At 41.5% G+C, this 18973-nt stretch overlaps 1 protein-coding gene across 5 annotated transcripts in view; it reads right to left on the minus strand.

Annotated features, from left to right (window-relative positions):
* SLC7A6 (solute carrier family 7 member 6) overlaps positions 1 to 15323 on the minus strand; it is a 46787-nt gene extending 31464 nt beyond the window's left edge. Inside the window, exons 1-3 of one of the 5 annotated variants that reach the window (XM_050922711.1) lie at positions 9530 to 9625; positions 6770 to 6846; positions 4750 to 6017 (exon numbers count right to left, since the gene is read on the minus strand). In XM_050922711.1, the coding sequence (XP_050778668.1) occupies positions 4750 to 5281 (532 nt within the window). In that variant the 5' untranslated portion in view covers positions 5282 to 6017; positions 6770 to 6846; positions 9530 to 9625. Of the gene's footprint in view, positions 1 to 4749; positions 6018 to 6769; positions 7840 to 9529; positions 9626 to 15279 lie in introns of those variants that run through there. The other 4 variants (XM_050922713.1, XM_050922712.1, XM_050922714.1 and 1 more) reach the window with 4 other exon arrangements.
* Positions 15324 to 18973: the final 3650 nt, after the last annotated feature.

Below are 18973 nucleotides of genomic sequence, written 5' to 3' on the forward strand. Positions count from 1 at the left end.
GAAAATGATTCTGTGACTTCAGACTTGCTCATGTAACCAAATTTATCAGATCATCTCTCCTCTGATTGCTGTTGCTCCACACTACACAACAGTTCGCAGTATTGCTCTATTGTGTTCATTTTTTCCTCAAACATTTTAAAATATTAAACAGCTGCTCCCCAACCTAAGTACCATCTGAATATTCAGGGATTATCTAGCTATATCTTTATTGTTTTTCTACAATTCAGAGGAATTTTTGCACTATCCAGATTATAATTAATTTATTTCAATCCTGCATTTTAGGCACTCCCCCAGATGCAGATATTTGCACTAGCAAACAGTATACGGTTGGTGAAATTCAATAGTATTTTACAAAGCTTTCTTACTGAAAAAACATGTTATTATAACTGAAAAAACATGTTATTATAAGGGTATCTTAAACAATGTAGTCACATTGATTGATAAAGTGATGTAGTGGCAAACCAAAACTAATATACAAAGCAATTTTCTGGAATAAAAAGTTTCTTCTCTTATATAGTTTAAAGCTTGGTTAAAGAGCTACAACTCAGCAAGGAAAAAAAAAGGAGGCAGCACACGAAGATAGGAATGTACTTAGTCCAGTTACCCCATGGAAGAATAATAATTCAAAAATAATAAAAAACAAGGGTAATGATCCCATACAAGCGTGAGACTGGTGAACTTGAAAAGTTGGCAACCGAAAAGGATGAACCACATTTCCTTCAACTTGTCAAGACTGGGAAAAACAAAAGTATCAAATTTCGAAAACCATGACTGTAGCAGCTCCTGAGAAACACTCAGGGGAAAACAATTGGCATCAGATCTGCCTTCCAACATAAACAAACAGTAGTTTGTTACTCTATAATAAACCATACTTATGTGAACAGGATTTTTATTCTAGCCAACCATTTTCAGGTAACTATTTTCCATATGCAAATGATTTTTTATGAAAAGTTTTCCTATTACGAAGTCATTAGAATATTTGGTCTCTGTTTTCATGACAATTTGATTGTGAAGTGCTGTCCTATCTCTGGAGTTTAAAAAAAAAATCTAATTAAGAAACTGGACAAACCAAACCATTTCACTGTTAGACTATGCTTTTTTCTGGTTACTAAGGGTATGTCTACGTTTACCATGGATCGACACTGTGGCGATCAATCCACTGAGGGTCGATTTAGCAGGTCAAGCGAAGACCCGCTAAATTGACCGTAGATTGCTCTCCTGTTGACTCCGGTACTCCACTAGAATGAGAAGCATAAGGTAAGTTGACGGGAGAGTTTCTCCCATCAACCCAAAGCAGTGTAGACACTGCAATAAGTCGACCTAAGCTATGTCAACTCCAGCTATGTTATTCACGTAGCTGGAGTTGCGTAACTTAGGTTGACATAACCCCGCAGTATTGACCTGCCCTAAGATTACTTCTATCAATTTTGTTGCAGCTGTTGTCAATTTGCTAGCTTATATTCATAGCATTGTAAAGTGTGGCTGTGCATTTTGAGATAATATCCCATGATAGTAAAGATTTCAGAAGTGAATGGTAAAGTGTCACAACATTTGGAATTTTCAGGAACCAGATGATATTGCAGTGTATCAGCTAGTAAACAATTTGTATTTGTTACTATGTATATTGGAAAACAAAATCTGCATTTTTGCACAGAAACTATCCCCAACAACGTTCAGAGACATTGCTCATGTTGGTTTTCCTTAAAAAGTTAATACTCTTCACAGATTTTATTTGATTCTCAATTTTAGGTTGAAAGCTGCTGCCACGTAGCAAGGGAGGACTTCTGTAGTGAGAGAGCTACAAATTAAAGTAGTGCAGTAGGGTTAGTCCTAGCAAGGAAGTCAAGTGGTTGAGGGCAGAATTTTAAAGTACACAACTGATTTCTAAAACAAAGCTTTTCTGCAAAGGTTTCTCCCTGCTGCCATAACCACAAAGGAGACTGATGTATTAAAATACTTCTCCTTCTCCAAGATAGACACATCTTAAGATCTAATGCTAGGTTAATCAAGTATGCAAGCCATAGCCTTTTCAGCCAGAAATAATGTGTCTGCTTTTCTCTCATTTCTTTCTTTAACATAAGAACAGATACACTGGATCAGACCAATGATCCACATAGCCCAGGTCTTCCAACAATAGCCAGTGCCAGATGCTTCAGAGGGAATGAACAGAACACGGCAATTTACCAAGTGATCCATCTCCTATCATCCACTCCCACCTTCTTGCAGTGAGAGGTTTCGGGAAACCCAATGCATGGGGCTGCGTCCATGACCATCCTGGCTAATAGTCATTGATGGATCTATCCTTCATCAACTTATCTAATTCTTTTTGAACCAAGTTATACTTTTGGCCTTCACATCATCCCTGAGCAATAAGTTCCACAGGGAGAATGTAGGTTGTGTGGTCTACTTCCGTTTGTTTGTTTTAAATCTGCTACCTATTAATTTCATTGGGTGACCCTTGGTTTGTGTGTTATGTGAATAGGTAAATAACACTTCCTTATTCACTTTCTCCCCACTATTCATGATTTTATAGACCTCTATCATATCTCTCCCCTTAGCTGTCTCTTTTCTAAGCTGATCAGTCCCAGTCTTTTTAATCTCTCCTCCTATGGAAGCTCTTCTTTACCACTTAGAATGTTTGTTGCCCTTTTCCAATTGTAATATATCTTTTTGAGATGGGGAGATCAGAACTGCACACAGTATTCAAGGTGTGGTCTTACCATGGATTTATATAGTGGCATTGTGATATTTTCTTTCTTATCTATCCCTTTCCTAAAGGGTCTATCCTTTTCTTATCTATTTCTTTCCTAATGGGTCCCAACATTGTTAGTTATTTTGTCTGCTGCTGCACCAGCGCAGACATCTTCAGAAAACAAGGACTTCAAGATCTCTTTCAGTAACTGCTAATTTAGCCCTCATCATTTTGGATGTATAGTTGGAATTTTTTTTTTCCAATGTGTATTACATTGCATTTACCAACACTGAATTTCATCTGCCATTGTGTTACCCAGTCACTCAGTTTGGTAAGATCCCTTTGTAACTCTTTGCAATCAGTTTGGACTCAGCTATTTTGAGCAATTTTGCATCATCTGAAAATTTTGCCACCTCACTGTTCTCACATTGTTTCCAGATTATTTAAGAATATGCTGAACAGCCTAAGTCCTTGGCGGACCTTGCTATTCACCTCTCTCCATTATGAAAATAGACTGCTTCCTATCTTTTAACCAGTTACTGATCCATGAGATCAGTTTCCTTATTGTACAAAAGGGGATTTTCAACTATCAGAGCCTTATAAAAAAACATACAATTTACCATCCTAGGCACAAAAGGTATTTTCTCATCTGTATGATAGAGAAGGAAAGATTAGTGAAACTTTACTCACCCACCCATGGTGGATAAAAAACATTTTTATATAATTATATAAAATTATACAAAAATTTTAAATAAAAAAAGTTGTATTTTATTTAAATTTAAATTTGAAGTCACTGGCTAAGTACTAAACCAGCTTTTGACAGCAATAGCCTCTTCTGCAGGCGCTGAGAGAATATTTTCTTCATTTAAACCAGTTCAGTTGAATAACTAGAGTTCAATCAAAGATGAGAAACTGTATGGAAGTTGAAAAAGCTTGCTTTTCTCTTCCAAATCTATAAATGAAAACAATGAGGATGAGATCTACTAGTTCTAAAATCTTCAAGGACTTGGTGACCAGAAACAATCAGTCCAATTCATTAAGTACAGCTAATACTTTGTTTTATTAAATAGTTTTAAATGAGAAATATGCTGTGATTATTTTTTGTGTGTATCCACCACACTTCAGGTAGTTTTATTTAATAACAATTTGAAAATGCTTGTTTTGTGCATTTTTAATTTAATTTCAATGTGTTCTAAATGCAGCCAGACACAAATCAGAAACAATTGATCACTCTGTAATAAATAAATGTCATTCATCTAAAAAAGTATAAAAATTAAGAATCAGAATAAATGTATCTTAAGATATAGAATTGCAAAAAGTTAGCAAAAGTACCAAAATTAGTATAAATTTAATATTAATAAAAACTATATTTAGTTGCAAACCACCATGTTTTAACGATTATGCCAATCAAAAATAATCAATTTTTCTTTAGGAAAAGAACTGAAAAGTACAAATGCAAAACAAGATTAAAAATCCATTATTTTAATCAAGGTTCCCTGCTTGCAGATTTAAATAATTATAGAAATCACTCTGATTTAAACCAATCCACCCAGCACCCACGTCAAAAAAGAAAAAGAAAAAAGAAGTTACTGCAGTCCCAAAAGATAGGCCTCTGTCAATAAAGCTATTCACTGAAAGTGAAGTTTAAAAGTGAATAGTTTGTGTTTGAAAGCACACAAGGTTTCTAATAAGAAATTAGGTTTTCTGGACGTCATGGAGGGAGGCAGAGACAGACAGAAAATTACATAAACCTAGCCTGTCTGTTTAAAGATGCCACTACTAAATTCTGCAAGCCATAATTAAAAATTCCTCCAAGAAGAATTAAGACTTGAGCTAAGTTTTAGATAAGAGTGAAAGATTTTGCCTTTAAGATGTCAAAATATCCTCATCATGCACATCCAATCTATGTTGATTACCTGTAAACCATTTCTTTTCCTTACTCTAACTCAAACCATTCTAGATTCAGAATGCTATGGTTCTGGAATCTAAGCAGGACTATATGTAACAGATGTTCACAGTCAAGATAATAATCACATTAGTTGTCGTATAATACTTACATATACAAGCAGCTGCGATGAGACGACAGGCAACATAAGGAGGCTCACAAGAAGGGAAGACAGGCTGCACAATGTAGTTAGCAAAGGTTATTGCAATAATTGCCTGACTAGTTGGCTCAACAATTAATAATGAGGTCCATAAGCGAATAAAAGCAATAAAGCTCCCAAAGGCCTCCAAGATATATGCATAGCTGGCTCCTGACTTGGTAATAGTGGTTCCCAGTTCAGCATAGCAGAGTGCTCCAAACACTGAAAAAATCCCCCCGGTTGCCCAGATTATTAGCGACAATCCATAGGAGGCACTGTAGATGAGAACTCCTTTAGGCGAGACAAAGATGCCTGAACCAATCATGTTGCCTACAATGAGGCTGATTCCATTAAGCAAAGAGATTTCTTTCTTCAGCTGCATTGTTTCTTTGTTTCTTTCACACATTTCACAGCTGTCACTTGAATCTGGATTGCCTGCTTCCTTGATGGGAGAGTATTCAGCCAGTGAGTTATGAGCCACTGTACCATTTGCCCTTTCTTCCATTGTGGAACTTTTGTGTATTCTCTATAACACCAATCCCAATCTAAAACAAAATTACAGACAGCTAAAAATTAATAATATCAATAACTTTTTGTCTAACCCTTCACATCAATTCTTCTTTCTGCTTGGAGCATAGGACTGACTTGTGTAACCTCCTCTTGTGTAATATCCCTCTTTTGCTACCTTGTGCTATGTGATTTTGAATAGGGTAAATCTTTGGATGGTAAAACATGACATTTGAACAAGTGACAGTCTCAAAATATCTTGGAAGAAAAAGGTGAAAAGAAAAATACATGGTGCTGATTTGCAAGAGGGAAGTTGTGGGGAAGCACAGGACAGAGAAAATTCAAAGGTCATTGACACCTGTCCGTTGAACTGGAAAGATTAAAAGGGATAATGAGTGTATAAGGAAAGAGAAAGCATAGTACGAGAAAGAATAGAAGGTGGAAGTAGTGAAGATGACAGGTTTATAGCAATATATTAAAAAAAAAAAAAACACATTTCAAGTAAGTTTCATTCTTTCCTCTTCCATGACTAATTGTTTTTAAAAGCACCCAAGAATACAGAAGTGGAAAAAGCGTGGATAAAGCTTCTGAATTGTTCACATCTCTTTTCCTGGACTTCAGAGTTGAACATCTTACATCTCAAGTTTCCAAAGGATCTTCCCCTCCCTCCTTCTTATAAAGGATCACTGCTGGCCTTAACACTCAGACATAAGATTATACCAGTATCAACAATTCTGAAATACAGACACAATATAGAAGTTTAGAGATGAAACAATCTAATTAAATACAAACTGATCATTAATTTGCATTGACATAGCTTTCATTCAAAATCTAACTTCTGATTGGATTATCAGAAGTTTCTTAAGAGCGAGCCTACACCTTTCCTAAAAATGTGCTACCATTTTTGTATGTCCTTGCCAAGCACTAAATCCTGAGCGCACATTTTCAGTAGCCTACTGCAGAGGACAAAGATGCAAGTCTGAGTGAGATTTGGCAAAGCAGTTGCTCTCGCAGAGAAAGCAACTAGTTTATCTTGCATTATATTTTCTTTATAACAGAAACTGAATTAGGGGTATTTCATTCCAAAATTAAACTTTTTATCTCGAAATTGATCCTGGCACTAACCTAGTAAAGAGGGAAAAGGCATACACAAAGTATTTATGGTCTGATTTTCAGTAGGTCCAATATATAATTATGCACACAATTCAGGTATTTGTGCCTGAAAGTAATTAATAGATGCATCTACCTGGGCATACAAGTATAAACACACTGGTCTATAAATTTATGGTAATTTGCACTCACTTTTTGTTCACATAGTTATAGATCCTTCCTTTTGAAAAAAATCAAATCCTTACTTTGTTACATTGTAGAGCATAATGTTGACAATATAAGTCAATTAAAACATTCTGAACTAATATACTTAGAACATGTTCTTACTCTTTCAAGTCATTTTAAATATTTTAAACCAAATAAATATGTAACCTACATGGAAATGGAATGTAAGCCATTTACTGGAATGGAAAATAGCCCGTTCACATTATGTCCAGTATGAGCCTCCTAACTCTTTGCATAAAAGAAAAAAAAAAAGAAAAATTCAGTAAGTATCCAAAATAGTATTATGTACATAAATTAAAATATTGACTGCATTTGAAAGACTATTATATCATCAAATAAGTCTGCTGTATTATTGCAAATCCTCCCTTAAAGCTTTTTTAAAGATTTAAAATATTTGTTTAAATGTTAAACTTTTATTCTATCAGAACAAACAGTAATAGCATAATACAGTCAAACTCAGTCATGTTTGGAAAAGTCATCCCACACAGAAACATGGTACGACAGAATATACTATCACAAGTAAAAGAAAAAAGCCTGAGAATATTTTTTTTTAAACTGGATTTATTCTCCCCAAATGTTAAGGATTCTGAAAGGTTTTCCCTCTTTCCCCATAGTTATCTGGCAATTATTTTCAGAGGAAAAAGGCCCAACCAGAAAATAGGTCATGGAAAATTTGCTCCAATATAGCCATACACTCACAGCATAGTAGAACATAGCCTCTTCCCTCACTGAAACCTAGGAAGGGGAGGTAAAGCTAGGTCTGTTTATTTCCTTTTAGCAGGGAGTGAGAAAGAATCTAAGGCCCTAAATCATACCAGCTCTTCTATATTCCTGTCAGTGCTGTAAAAACTATTTGGCGAGACGGTGTTGACATTCAAGGATGTTATTTGCTAGTGAAGATATAGGTAAAAGCCTACCAAAGTCTTAAGGAGCTAATTCTACTGTAATTATAAAGCACTATGGAGGTGGATTTGTTTAGTTTAAGTAACTTTGTGTATGCTAGTTTAATAAGCAGTCCTATATTTGGAAAACTTCTCTATTCTCTTTTATTCCACCAAGAAGCCCAGCCCACTGGAGAAATGACTAGCTGATGCCAAGCTTAAAACAAGTTTCTGAGGAAATTCACATACACATAGCAAGAACCTCCAATCACTAAAACAAAACAACATCAGCACAGTCTCTTTGGACAGCCAAGTCAGTACAAATTAAAATTTCATACAGATAATGGCTTGTTTAAATTGATCTATATACTATACACTGAAATGTAAATAAAATATTTATATTCCAACTGATTTATTTTGTAATTATATGGAAAAATGAGAAAGTAACCAATTTTTCAGTAACAGGGTGCTGTGACACTTTTGTATTTTTATGTCTGATTTTGTAAGCACATAATTTTTAAGTGAGGTGAAGCCTGGGGTACGCAAAACAAATCAGACTCCTGAAAGGGGTACAATAGTCTGCAAAGGTTGAGAGGCACTGCTCTAACTCAAATGAGGATACTGAAACCATTGCTAGGATATCTAAATGCTATTTTGAAAATATTGGGTATTCTTAGTTTTGTATAGTCAAGTTATAAAATAGTACAATATTTTAAAGCCCTCACTTACACTTTGAAACAAGATGTGTGCAGCAAGAACTCTTCTTAAACACTATTTCAGGAAATATTTGCAGTGTTTAAGGTATTCTTACACTGGCCAGTATAACTGCTTCTATTGAAACAGTTTTCAAAACATGGCCTGTTTCATTGTGTAGACAGAGTCTTAGTGACTCAAACATTTTGATGAACTTCTTCACACACAAAACCTAATCCTGCAGAAAGATAGTGGAGGTAGACTTTCTGTACCAACTCAGAACAAAAGCCACACAAGTTTATGTTCAAATGCTAATCCCAGAGACATATTTAAATAGCTGGAAACTCCTGGTCCAGCCACAGTTCAAATCCCTTCACTTGCCCTTGCCACCATCACAAACTTAAGCTCCCAACTTAGCTTCTATCTATCTATTTTTATCTATTACCATGCTCTGCCTTGCTCAAGACAACTGCCACAATGTCCTCTCACTCTAGTCTACATTTTCCCATATAGCCCTTACGTGGAAAATCTCACACTGACAGTCTGCTCCCCACCTTCAAGCACCTCCTGAAGTCACAATTATAAGTGTTTACTAAATGGTAAATATTGCAGAAACTGTGGTATTAATACATGCACATAACAATTCACTCAGTTAGATACAAGCTATCCTCTAGTCTTATTTTATACTGTCAGTTATGACCAGCGGACCTTCAGGGCAGGGACTGCTTGTTTGTCTATATAAATACATAGAATGCTACAGATAGTGTCTCTACAAACACTACACCTAATCTTAACTGGCACCAAATTTATCAGTCTCCATGTAACCAAGGAGGAAGAGTGTAGAATATGGAAAAATATTAGTGAACAAAACTGAAACTGTGTTAAAGTTAGAAAAACACATACTGTGAACAGAAAATATTTACTAAAACCCAGGTTTCTGCCAGAGGCCATTATTAGGCAGAGAAAACAGAAGGCTGGGAGAGAAAGAGGAGACAAAAGTGCAGTGAGGTGTTTTCTAGTACATGACAATTCCAGGTTCATACTCCCCAGCATGCCCATTTAGCTCCATGCCATATACCAGCATGTCAGTGGCATAATGTTGTTTTATTGCTGAATGACCTTCCAATAACACCTTGGAATCCTAAAGGCCACCAAGCAGGATACCTCAGTGCGAAACCGACAAGGAATTTTTTTTCCTACAGAATTTTAAGAGGCTGGACATAAGGAAATATTTAAAAGTAAGGAATAAGATCTTTCCCCCGTGGAAGTCTATTTGTGTGGCTCCTGCTTTACCAATAAATCCACTACAGTTCAAAAAAGGGTTAGAGGATGCTAACATTAAGTCCCCTGGGGTCAGGATCCCTAACTGTCTTCCAGAGCCAGGATAGGAGCCACTTCCTCTTCTCTCTCTCCAGAGATGGATTGGATTACTCCACCTGACCATGCACTGTCAGATCCCTCCACAGCCGATGTCTCCCTCCCTGCCCACAGGGATGCAGTTAGTACTGTTAAAAAAAATTAACACATTAATTTTGTTTTCAGTTTATCACAGGCATTAACAGCAATTAATTGGCAACACTAGTTGAAGCTATGGTAAAGAATGGAATTATCAGACACTGATTAACACAATATGCTGGGGAAGTGTCATCGTGGCTTCTGCAAAGAGAAATCATGACTCATCGATCTATTAGAATTTTTTGAGGGGATCAACAGGTGGATAAGGGTGATCCAATGAATATAATGTACCTGCACTTTCAGAAAGCTTTGACAAAGTCCCTCACCAAAGGCTGTTACGCAGTCATGGGATAAGAGGGAAGGTCCTTTCATGGATCAGTAACTGGTTAAAATATAGGAAACAAAAGGCAGGAATAAATGGTCAGTCTTCCTAATGGAGAGAAGTAAAGTGCCGGGTTCCCCAAGGATTGGTAATGGGACCTGTGCTGTTCAATATATATATATATATATATATATATATATATAAATAAATAAAGGTCCAGAAAAAGGAGTAAAACAGCAAGGTGGCAAAGTTTGCAGACTAAAGAGTTACAAAGGGATCTCACCAAACTGAGTGACCAGGCAACAAAATGGCAGATGAAATTCAATAATGATAAATGCAAAGTAATGCACATTGGAAAAAAATCCCAACTACTCATAGAAAAGAGAAAGATGACGTTGGAGTCATCGTGGACAGTTCTCTGAAAACATCTGCCCAATTTGCACCAGCAGTCAAAAAAGCTAACAGAATGTTAGGAACCATTAGGAAAGAAATAGATAATAGGACAGAAAGTATCATAATGTCACTATATAAATCCATGGTATGCTCACATCTTGAATACTGCATGCAGATCTGATCGCCCTATCTCAAAAAAGATATATTGGAATTGGAAAAGATACAGAAAAGGGCAACAAAAATGACTGGGGTATGGAATGGCTTCCATCTGAGGAGAGATTAATAAAGCTAGGACTTTTCAGCTTGGAAAAGAGATGACTAATGGGGGATATGATGGAGGTCTATAAAATCATGAATGGTGGGGAGAAAATGTTTTTTTACCCATTCACATAACACATAAACCAGGGGTCACTCAATGAAATTAACATGCAGCAAGTTTAAAACAAAGATAAGAAAGCACTTCTTCATACAATACAGAGTCAACCTGTAGAACTCATTACCAGGGGATCCTGTAAAGGCCAAAAATATAACTGGGTTAAAAATAATTAAATAAATTGATGGAGGATAGGTCCATCAATGGCTATTAGCCATTCTCTGGGTGTCCCTAAACCTGACTGCCAAAAGCTGGGACTGGACATCAGGGAATCGATAACTTGATAAATTGCCATGTTCTGTTCCCTCCCTCAGAGGCATCTGGCATCGGCCACTGTCAGAAGAAAGGCTACTGAGCTACATGGACCATTGGTCTGACCCAGTATTACCATTCTTACGTTCTTAAGCATGACATCTTTCTGTACAACCTATTTTTTGCATGTTTTTTTCCCCCACATAAAATTGGAGGACACTGCAGGTTCACTATATAAGAAAATGGAAGGAAGAGGAATAGTTCTCAAATTGTGGTTCAGGACCCCCAAATGGCCCCATTTTCATGGGAGTCATGACCCCATTTTCATGGGATTGCCAGGGCTGAGACTTGCTCAGGCTCATGGCTGAAGCCAAAGCCCGACCCCCACTGCCCAGGACTGAAGCTGGTGGTGGGGCTCAGGCTTTGGCTTCAGCCCTGGGGCTCAGGTTACAGACCCTCCCCTCCCCACCATCTAGGGCTGATGCCCTCAGGCTTTGGCTTCAGCTCCACCTCCTTTGCCTGGTACGGTGAGGCTCAGGCTCAGGCTTTGGTCCCACCCCTCAGGGTCATGTCGTAATTTTTGTTGTCAGAAGGGGGTTGCAGTGCAATGTATTTTGAGAACTGCTGTATTAGAAGGTTAAAAACATTAGCGGAGGAAGGTTTTTAGCTGGATCCTGGGCTGATGGATTCTGCTTAAAAGTGTATGTGGGGGGGTGGCATGAGGTTCCACCCACCCTGTGGCCCCCACTCCTTCCCCTGAGGCTCCACCCCCCAGCCAAACCAGAATCCAGAGCCCAGCTGGGGAGCCTGGATCCCAAGAGCACCCACCAGCCTGTGTCCTCACCCCCTGGACCCACCCAGGGCAGGTGGAGGGTCTGCAGCTCCCCACAGCTGCCCACATGGCTTCCAGCCTGGCCAGGGCCTCGGGGGCCACCAGGCCATGGCAAGAGCTGTCTGGGCAGCTGTGGGGAGCCACAGACCCTCCATCTGCCTTGGGCAGGGGACCTGGAGGGTGGGGACACAGGCTGGGGCTGCTTTTACCCCCCACATTTCAGGCAAGCAGAGGGTCCAGGGCTTCACAGCTCCCTCGGCTACTCTTATCCTGGTCGGACTCCAGTTTCCACCCTGGCCAGGCGGCAGGGCCTCAGGGGGAAGAGGAGGGGCAGGGGGCCAGGCCCATCCACTTTCTAGCACCCTTGGCTGGATTACATGTTTACTACTAGGGGAATTCTGTGCCAAAGTATTAAAAATTCTGAACATTAATTCTGCATATTTTATTTGTCAAAATAATAATATCACACCAGTTTCAATTATTTTGGTAATTTATTTCAAAATACCTGTGAGCAAGTACATCTGTAACAACAGACCATAAAAAAGATTCAATAAATGTTTTTTGACAAAGAGATTCCCTACTAGGCATATTAATACAGAAGTCTGAATAATAATTTATTTAAACTACTATACAGAACTGTATTTCCCGTACTACTCAGAAGCAGTGCAAAGGCTTGCATGATTCAGGGGTAATGAAGGAGCTGAGGGAGAGAGAAGTACTTGCTAGGAAGGAGCCTGGATATGAATTTGGAGAGTTGTTGGGTGTGGGTTGGAGAAGTTTGGAACACGTTTTTTGGGGCAATGGGGAGAGATTTTTAGGGAGCCTCCCCCATGCAGACCCTGGCTGACCCCTAGCCTCTCCCATTCAGTCAGGTACATCTGTCTCTGTCCCCATGTGTCCCTGCACTCCCTCCCCATGTTCCCATGTGTCCCTCAACCCCCACTCAGACACCCCCATGTGTCCCTGTGCACCCACTCACACAACCCCCATGTGTCCCTGCACCACCACTCAGTGAGCCCTCTCCCCCCATTCCCAGGTGGCCCTGCACCCCCATTCCCATTCAGCCCCAGCTTCAGTCTGTCCTCCCTCAGTAGCCCTTATGAATCCCAGTATGTGCCCCATGCTGTCTGTGCCCCCCATATCTCCTGTCTTGGCCCTACCAGCAGGATGCTGCTAGGAAGGCAGCCTCTTCTCTTCCCTATCAGCAGCTGGGACTGGCCCAGGAGCAGCTGTTCTGTTCTAGCACCAGAATAGCCCTGGGTGGGTAAAAGGCATAACTGCAGCAACTTTCCAGGAGAAGTTATGGGGGGGGCGTGGAATTCTGCTCAGCACAGGAATTCTGCGCATGCACAGTAGCACAAAGTTCCACCAGGAACCACATCTTGGAAGACTGGTTTACAAGTTTTCCACATCTTTACATCATTTTAGAAACCTGTCAAACCTAGCTAACGGCAGCAGTCTTAGCAAAATCCAACAGAATAATATGAATTTTGAGTTTTTAAACAAAGTCCCTCTAAAGTGACAAGATAAGTCAAGTTAATAAATAAGTTAAGAAAATATCCCATAAATGAGTACTTTTTTGAATCCTTTTATATTCCACTTCTCATTTGATTTGCCTCAAATTTACCAGAAAAAAAAATCCTGACATAAGATCATACAAGTAAAGTTACTGGTAGATTGGTTTAATTACAATGGAATTGGAGATTGAGGTGTGTAAAGCATCTTTAAAAAGATCAATTTTTGGAAGAATGCTAGTCTTCTATTCTAAAATAACGCAGAGGTAAAAAGGTTTGAGGCATACTAAAGGTCCATTAAAAGCAGAATTGTTTAAAACTATCTTCGATACTAAATTAATTTCAGGTTATTATATAAAGGGTGTGCTACCAAACTGGATTTTAAAAAAAAGTCAGTTAATAAAAATCCAATTGTCCCTTCTATCACAGTTCTGATAACATCATTCATCACCCTTGTTATATGCGTGCAATCAAACAGAACAACCCATATGGCTAAAAGGAAGACATATTTTAACTTCAATAAGCATAAGACAGACACAATGGTAGTTTCATAACTAAAATGGCTGGGAATCAACACACAGACTTATTACTGGTTGTGACACACCAGAAAATTATAATGCCTCGTTAACTACATTAGAGGAAGAAGGGTATCTACAGACATTCACTGTAATTTGAGTCCTTTCAGTACCACAGCAACAAGGTTACATCTATGAGCTTCACCTCAATTCTCTGAAAAGATCTTTGTCGCATCTCTCCTTACTAATAATCAGAAGTTGCAAGAGATTTGAGATGTTCTGAAGGGAAGCCAAATGAGGCTCTGTCTACACTGCGCACCTTACAATGGGGTGGCTGTGCCGCTACAGCCATGCCCTTCTAAGGCCTGCAACGTAACTGCCCTTTGTCACCAGGAGAAAGCTCACTCAACAACAAAATAAAACCACCCCTTTGTCGGCAGGAGAGCATTCATGCCAGCATTTTCTGCTGTTAAAACGTTTGTCACTCAGGGTGTGTGTTTTTTTCACACCCCTGAGCAACAAATTTTTTAACAAAAGTGCAGTATAGACAAGGCCTACCTGCTGTAACACCCTGAGCACAGTAGAGGGTCCTCTAAATTGACCTACTCTGTGTTCTGCATTTTAAGGAGACCTAAAGCTCTTCAGTTTCAGTTTAAAAAATAAATCAGACATAAAGGTGCTTAAGAGTCTGGTACGCTCCAGACAGCAGGGGATGGGTCTTACTCATTTGTGTAATTGTAAACACTTACAGCGATATAACATGCCTACTTACAGATCCCCAAGACTACCACAGGCCTCTCACACATACTTCAAACCTGCTATAGATACATATGGCTGAGAGCCCAAGCAGATGCTGACAAAGTCTCAGAAATAATGAATGAATAAATAAATAAATAAATAATAATAATAATAAAAGCTCCAACACATGGATCATCTTGAGGTGGCTGTAAGCTGGCTAAGCTCTTGATGAATCACTTGGCCAGCCACGGAGCCTCAAAACCTGCACCTGAGCAAGGCGTCAGCGACCCAGCAAAGCTCATACGGGGAAAAGGGGGGTACATGGGGCGGGGGGAGAGGATGGTCTCTGAGGCTCAGGACTGGGAGCCGGATTTTCCTCTCCGTCCTCAGCGCCGCGCCTCGCCCCGCAGCTAGAAGAGGGGGGCGGGCGGCGTGCTCCTTGCGGCGGCGGATGCGCTGCCGGATACGGGCACGGGAGGTCCCGCACGCCTCGTTACACAGCGGGCGCTGGCAGGAGACGGCCGCGGAACCTGAACCGACCCAGCCAGCCTCCCGCAGCCCCGGGGGAGCCGGCCACAGCGCCAGGCGGCTCGCCGCGCTCCCTCCGCCCGTCTCACCGGCGCTCCCCGCCCCGGCCCCTTCCCTGAGGAGAGTTTTACCCCCTACCCTCCCGGGGCCCGGCTCCCCCGTTACCTCTCCTGCTCCCCGCCGTTACCGCCCCGCTCGCTGCGGCTTGGGGGATGCTCCTAGCCCGCCCGGCCTCTGCGGAGCCCCACGTGATGCCCGGCCCGCTCCGCCCTGGATTGGGTGGGGGTGGGGGGCGTTTAGGCACCGCCTCCCGCCCTTGCGCCGGGCCCCTCACCTCAGCCATGGCGGGCGAGGCTGAGCCGCCCCGGGTGTGGCCTACGCTCCCCACGAGCGATTTGCGACCCTCCCCCGCTGTGGGGAGCGAAACGCGCCCGCTCTGCGGACGGGGACTTCGCGCTCCCGTGGCTGTGGGACGGGCCTGCCTCAGCGCCAGGCGGGGTAAAGCCTCCCCCACAAAGGGAGGGGAGGGGAGGAGTGCGTGATTTCCCCTCCCCCGGGGGTGCGAGCGGTCTCCTGGGGACTCGGGAGAGCGTCCGCCGCCGTCGAGGGGACCCTAGACGTAGGATGGAGGAAGGGGGCTCCCTGGAGTGTTTGGGCCAGTCCCCTACCCGGAGGCAGGACTGTCATCTAGCCGGTGGTTCTCACTCAGAGGGATGCAGCCCCCTGGGGATACGAAGAGGTCATCCAGGGGCTACAGCAGCTACATTTGCCTAATTTTATAACAGGCTAGGGCCCTGCAGCAGGACTAGGATCTCCTGGGTCCCAACGGACCTGCTGCCATCATAACAGGAGCAGGATAAAAATTCAACAAACAAAAGAGGACAGGGTAATTGTGGGAGAGGAACGAGATTAAAAAAAAGTAGGCCTTGTGCACCAACATTAACACCTCGGCCAGCAGCCACTACTCTCTGGCTACCAACCTTTAAAGGTAGCAGCACCACCACCACCAGCAGTACAGAAGGGTGGCACTACCAAACCATGCAACTCTTACTTCTGCACTGCTACTGGCAGTCTAGCTCTGAAAGGGGTACAGTAGTTTGGAGAGGTTGAAAAACAATGCTCTGGCCCCCCTCCTGGACAGGTGGTTGTAGTTGGGTAAATCTCTCCCACCTCCTCTGGAGTAGATAAAGGAGACTCCTGGTTATTTGTGGCATCAAAACAGCAGCCTGTGCAGATACTGCACATACAGCAGTAAGACAATCTGCTAGTGCATATGTGAGGTATATTATGATACTTCTGTACATGGGTGGACCTTGGACCACACAGGTTTCTATCCAGAAGGGCAAATTCATCCCTGTTTTCACCCCCCCTAGACTTAAAACAAGATCATTTGGCCCTAGAGTCTAGCCACTGGTTTCTTCGACTGTTTTGTAGGAGAAGTCCAGGGAAGCAAGGCACACCAAGGTCCAGCAGAACTGCTGATTAAGGTAAATGGCAAGGCACAATGTTTAGTAAATGAGATTTTAGAAGGAAGAGAAGAGTAGTAGGTGGATGAAGGTTTACAAGCTGGTAATTTGGGGTGGGTGGTTATGCAGGTTCCTTACACATTCTTCCCTTAAATAAGTCACTGATTGTAGAATGTCTGTTCCATGGAACTTCAGACTACTCCTCTTGCTCTTGGGGTTTCCCATTACCAGCCTTTGTGTTGTTATCAGCTAGGTGGAAGGAAGGTGAACCTCTATTTGACTCTGTTGAGAAAGTAGCAGAGGACCTCAGGAGCTAGTGTAGTCATGCTCTGTCTGACTTCTAAAATCATCTCATCCATCCCTCTGCCAAAAACATGGTCCCTTTCTTACATGAGTCACAGGGTGTTTATCAGAGTGTACTGGCTCAGGAATGTGAGGCTCATTAACACAAAGCCTAAACTTTATGCTGCCTTAAGCAAAGTGGAAGAATAGTACAGTATGCCTGCTACCAGTGAACAGAGAGTTTAACTACTGACTTCCCAGGAAGCAAGATGGGTCCCTATATTGTTTAATTCTTAGCACCTCCACCCCACCTCCATTATAGCTCTACTGTTTAATGATTTTTCTGAAAGCAAAGGTACACTAAGTGTCTGCAACCACCCCCATCTCCAGCTGTAACCACATACTGCTTGATGGTGTATTTGGAGTAAGTGTAAAATGAAGTGAGGTTTTGGGGTTGTTTTTTTAGGAGGTGGCTTTAGTAAAAATTGAACGACAGATGTAAGCGAGAAGCTTCTAAGCCATTATTCAGTACTTTATATGCAAGGTATATCATTTCTATCCTGCTGAACATTACATCATCAGAATAACTCCCATTAATTAATCATACCCTGAGGGAGTGGCCTTTGTCCTAGCAGTTTTGGAAAAGTATGTGTGTCATTAATTAAAGGATTAATATAAAGAATCACAGGGATCTTAGTTATTACCATACAACAACAAACAATTGATTTGCACTACTGTCCTGCTGCTGTTACATATGGAACCAACTTGACAAGACATACTGCCTCTTAATTTCACCTGTTTCTATACTGGTTTTCAGACAGTTCCTCCTAATGTTTAAATCCTCCCCCAACGTCTCATTCTCCAGACATGTTGAGCCCTCTGAAATGACGCAGCACAAATAGTGATAATTCAGGCTTTCCTCCCTACCCGCATGCCTTACCATTGTTTCTTAAACATGTTCAATGGCAAATGAACTCAAATCATACTGAAGGGTTATTAGATGGTAACAACTTTTAGTCACTACTGATTAACTTGCTGCTTTCTGTCATGCCAGAACACTATCTTCTGTACACAGGTGTTTTATTGCTATCCCCTTAGTAACTAACTGAAGGTGGTTGTATGTAGGAAGGAGAGCTGGAGTAGATATAAACTCTTGCTGGAGTACCTGGCTAGCTGTGTAAAACTTCATTCATCAGAGACATTATTCACAGTCCCCAGCATTCTGGGCTCATGACATTTCAGATAATTAGAGCATTGCACCATTAGAGCTAAATGGTAGTCAGATTGTTCTGCTGGAGTTCTAGAGGATGAAATTTTGTTTTATGACCTCAGAAGAGATTCCTTATAGAACATACCAGCAAGATACTTTCAGAACTTTCAGAGAAGGCGTTAATAGATAAACCCTGAACACTTGTCATATGGAGGGCTTGGGATAATAAGCTATAATTATTGCTCAGTGATGTGTGTCAAGAGCAGTCCCACAGAGGTACTCAATTTAAAAAACACTTATTACAAAGCAGAGTGCTTATGTACATCAGAAGCAGGAAGCCTGCTAAACAACCAGTGGGACCACAGGGCGATGGAGATGGTAAAGGAGCACTCAAGGAAGAAAGCCATTGCAGAGAAAAAGACGGTTACTCACCTTTGTAACTGTTGTTCTTCGAGATGTGTTGCTCACATCCATTCCAGGTAGGTGTGCGCGCCGTGCGTGCACGTTCGTCGGAAACTTTTTACCCTAGCAACTCCAGTGGGCCGGCAGGTCGCCCCCTGGAGTGGCGCCGCCATGGCGCTCGATATATACCCTTGCCGGCCCACCCGCTCCTCAGTTCCTTCTTGCCGGCTACTCCGACAGTGGGGAAGGAGGGCGGGAGTGGAATGGATGTGAGCAACACATCTCGAAGAACAACAGTTACAAAGGTGAGTAACCGTCTTTTCTTCTTCGAGTGATTGCTCACATCCATTCCAGGTAGGTGAATCCCAAGCCATACCTAGGCGGAGGGGTCGGACTGAGAAGTAGCGGCATGGAGCACTGCAGATCCGAAGGCCGCATCCTCTCTTGACTGCTGAACCAGGGCGTAGTGGGAAGCAAAGGTGTGGACCGATGACCAGGT

This window comes from Gopherus flavomarginatus, chromosome 14 (assembly GCF_025201925.1).
Source record: "Gopherus flavomarginatus isolate rGopFla2 chromosome 14, rGopFla2.mat.asm, whole genome shotgun sequence".
NCBI lineage: Eukaryota > Metazoa > Chordata > Testudines > Testudinidae > Gopherus > Gopherus flavomarginatus.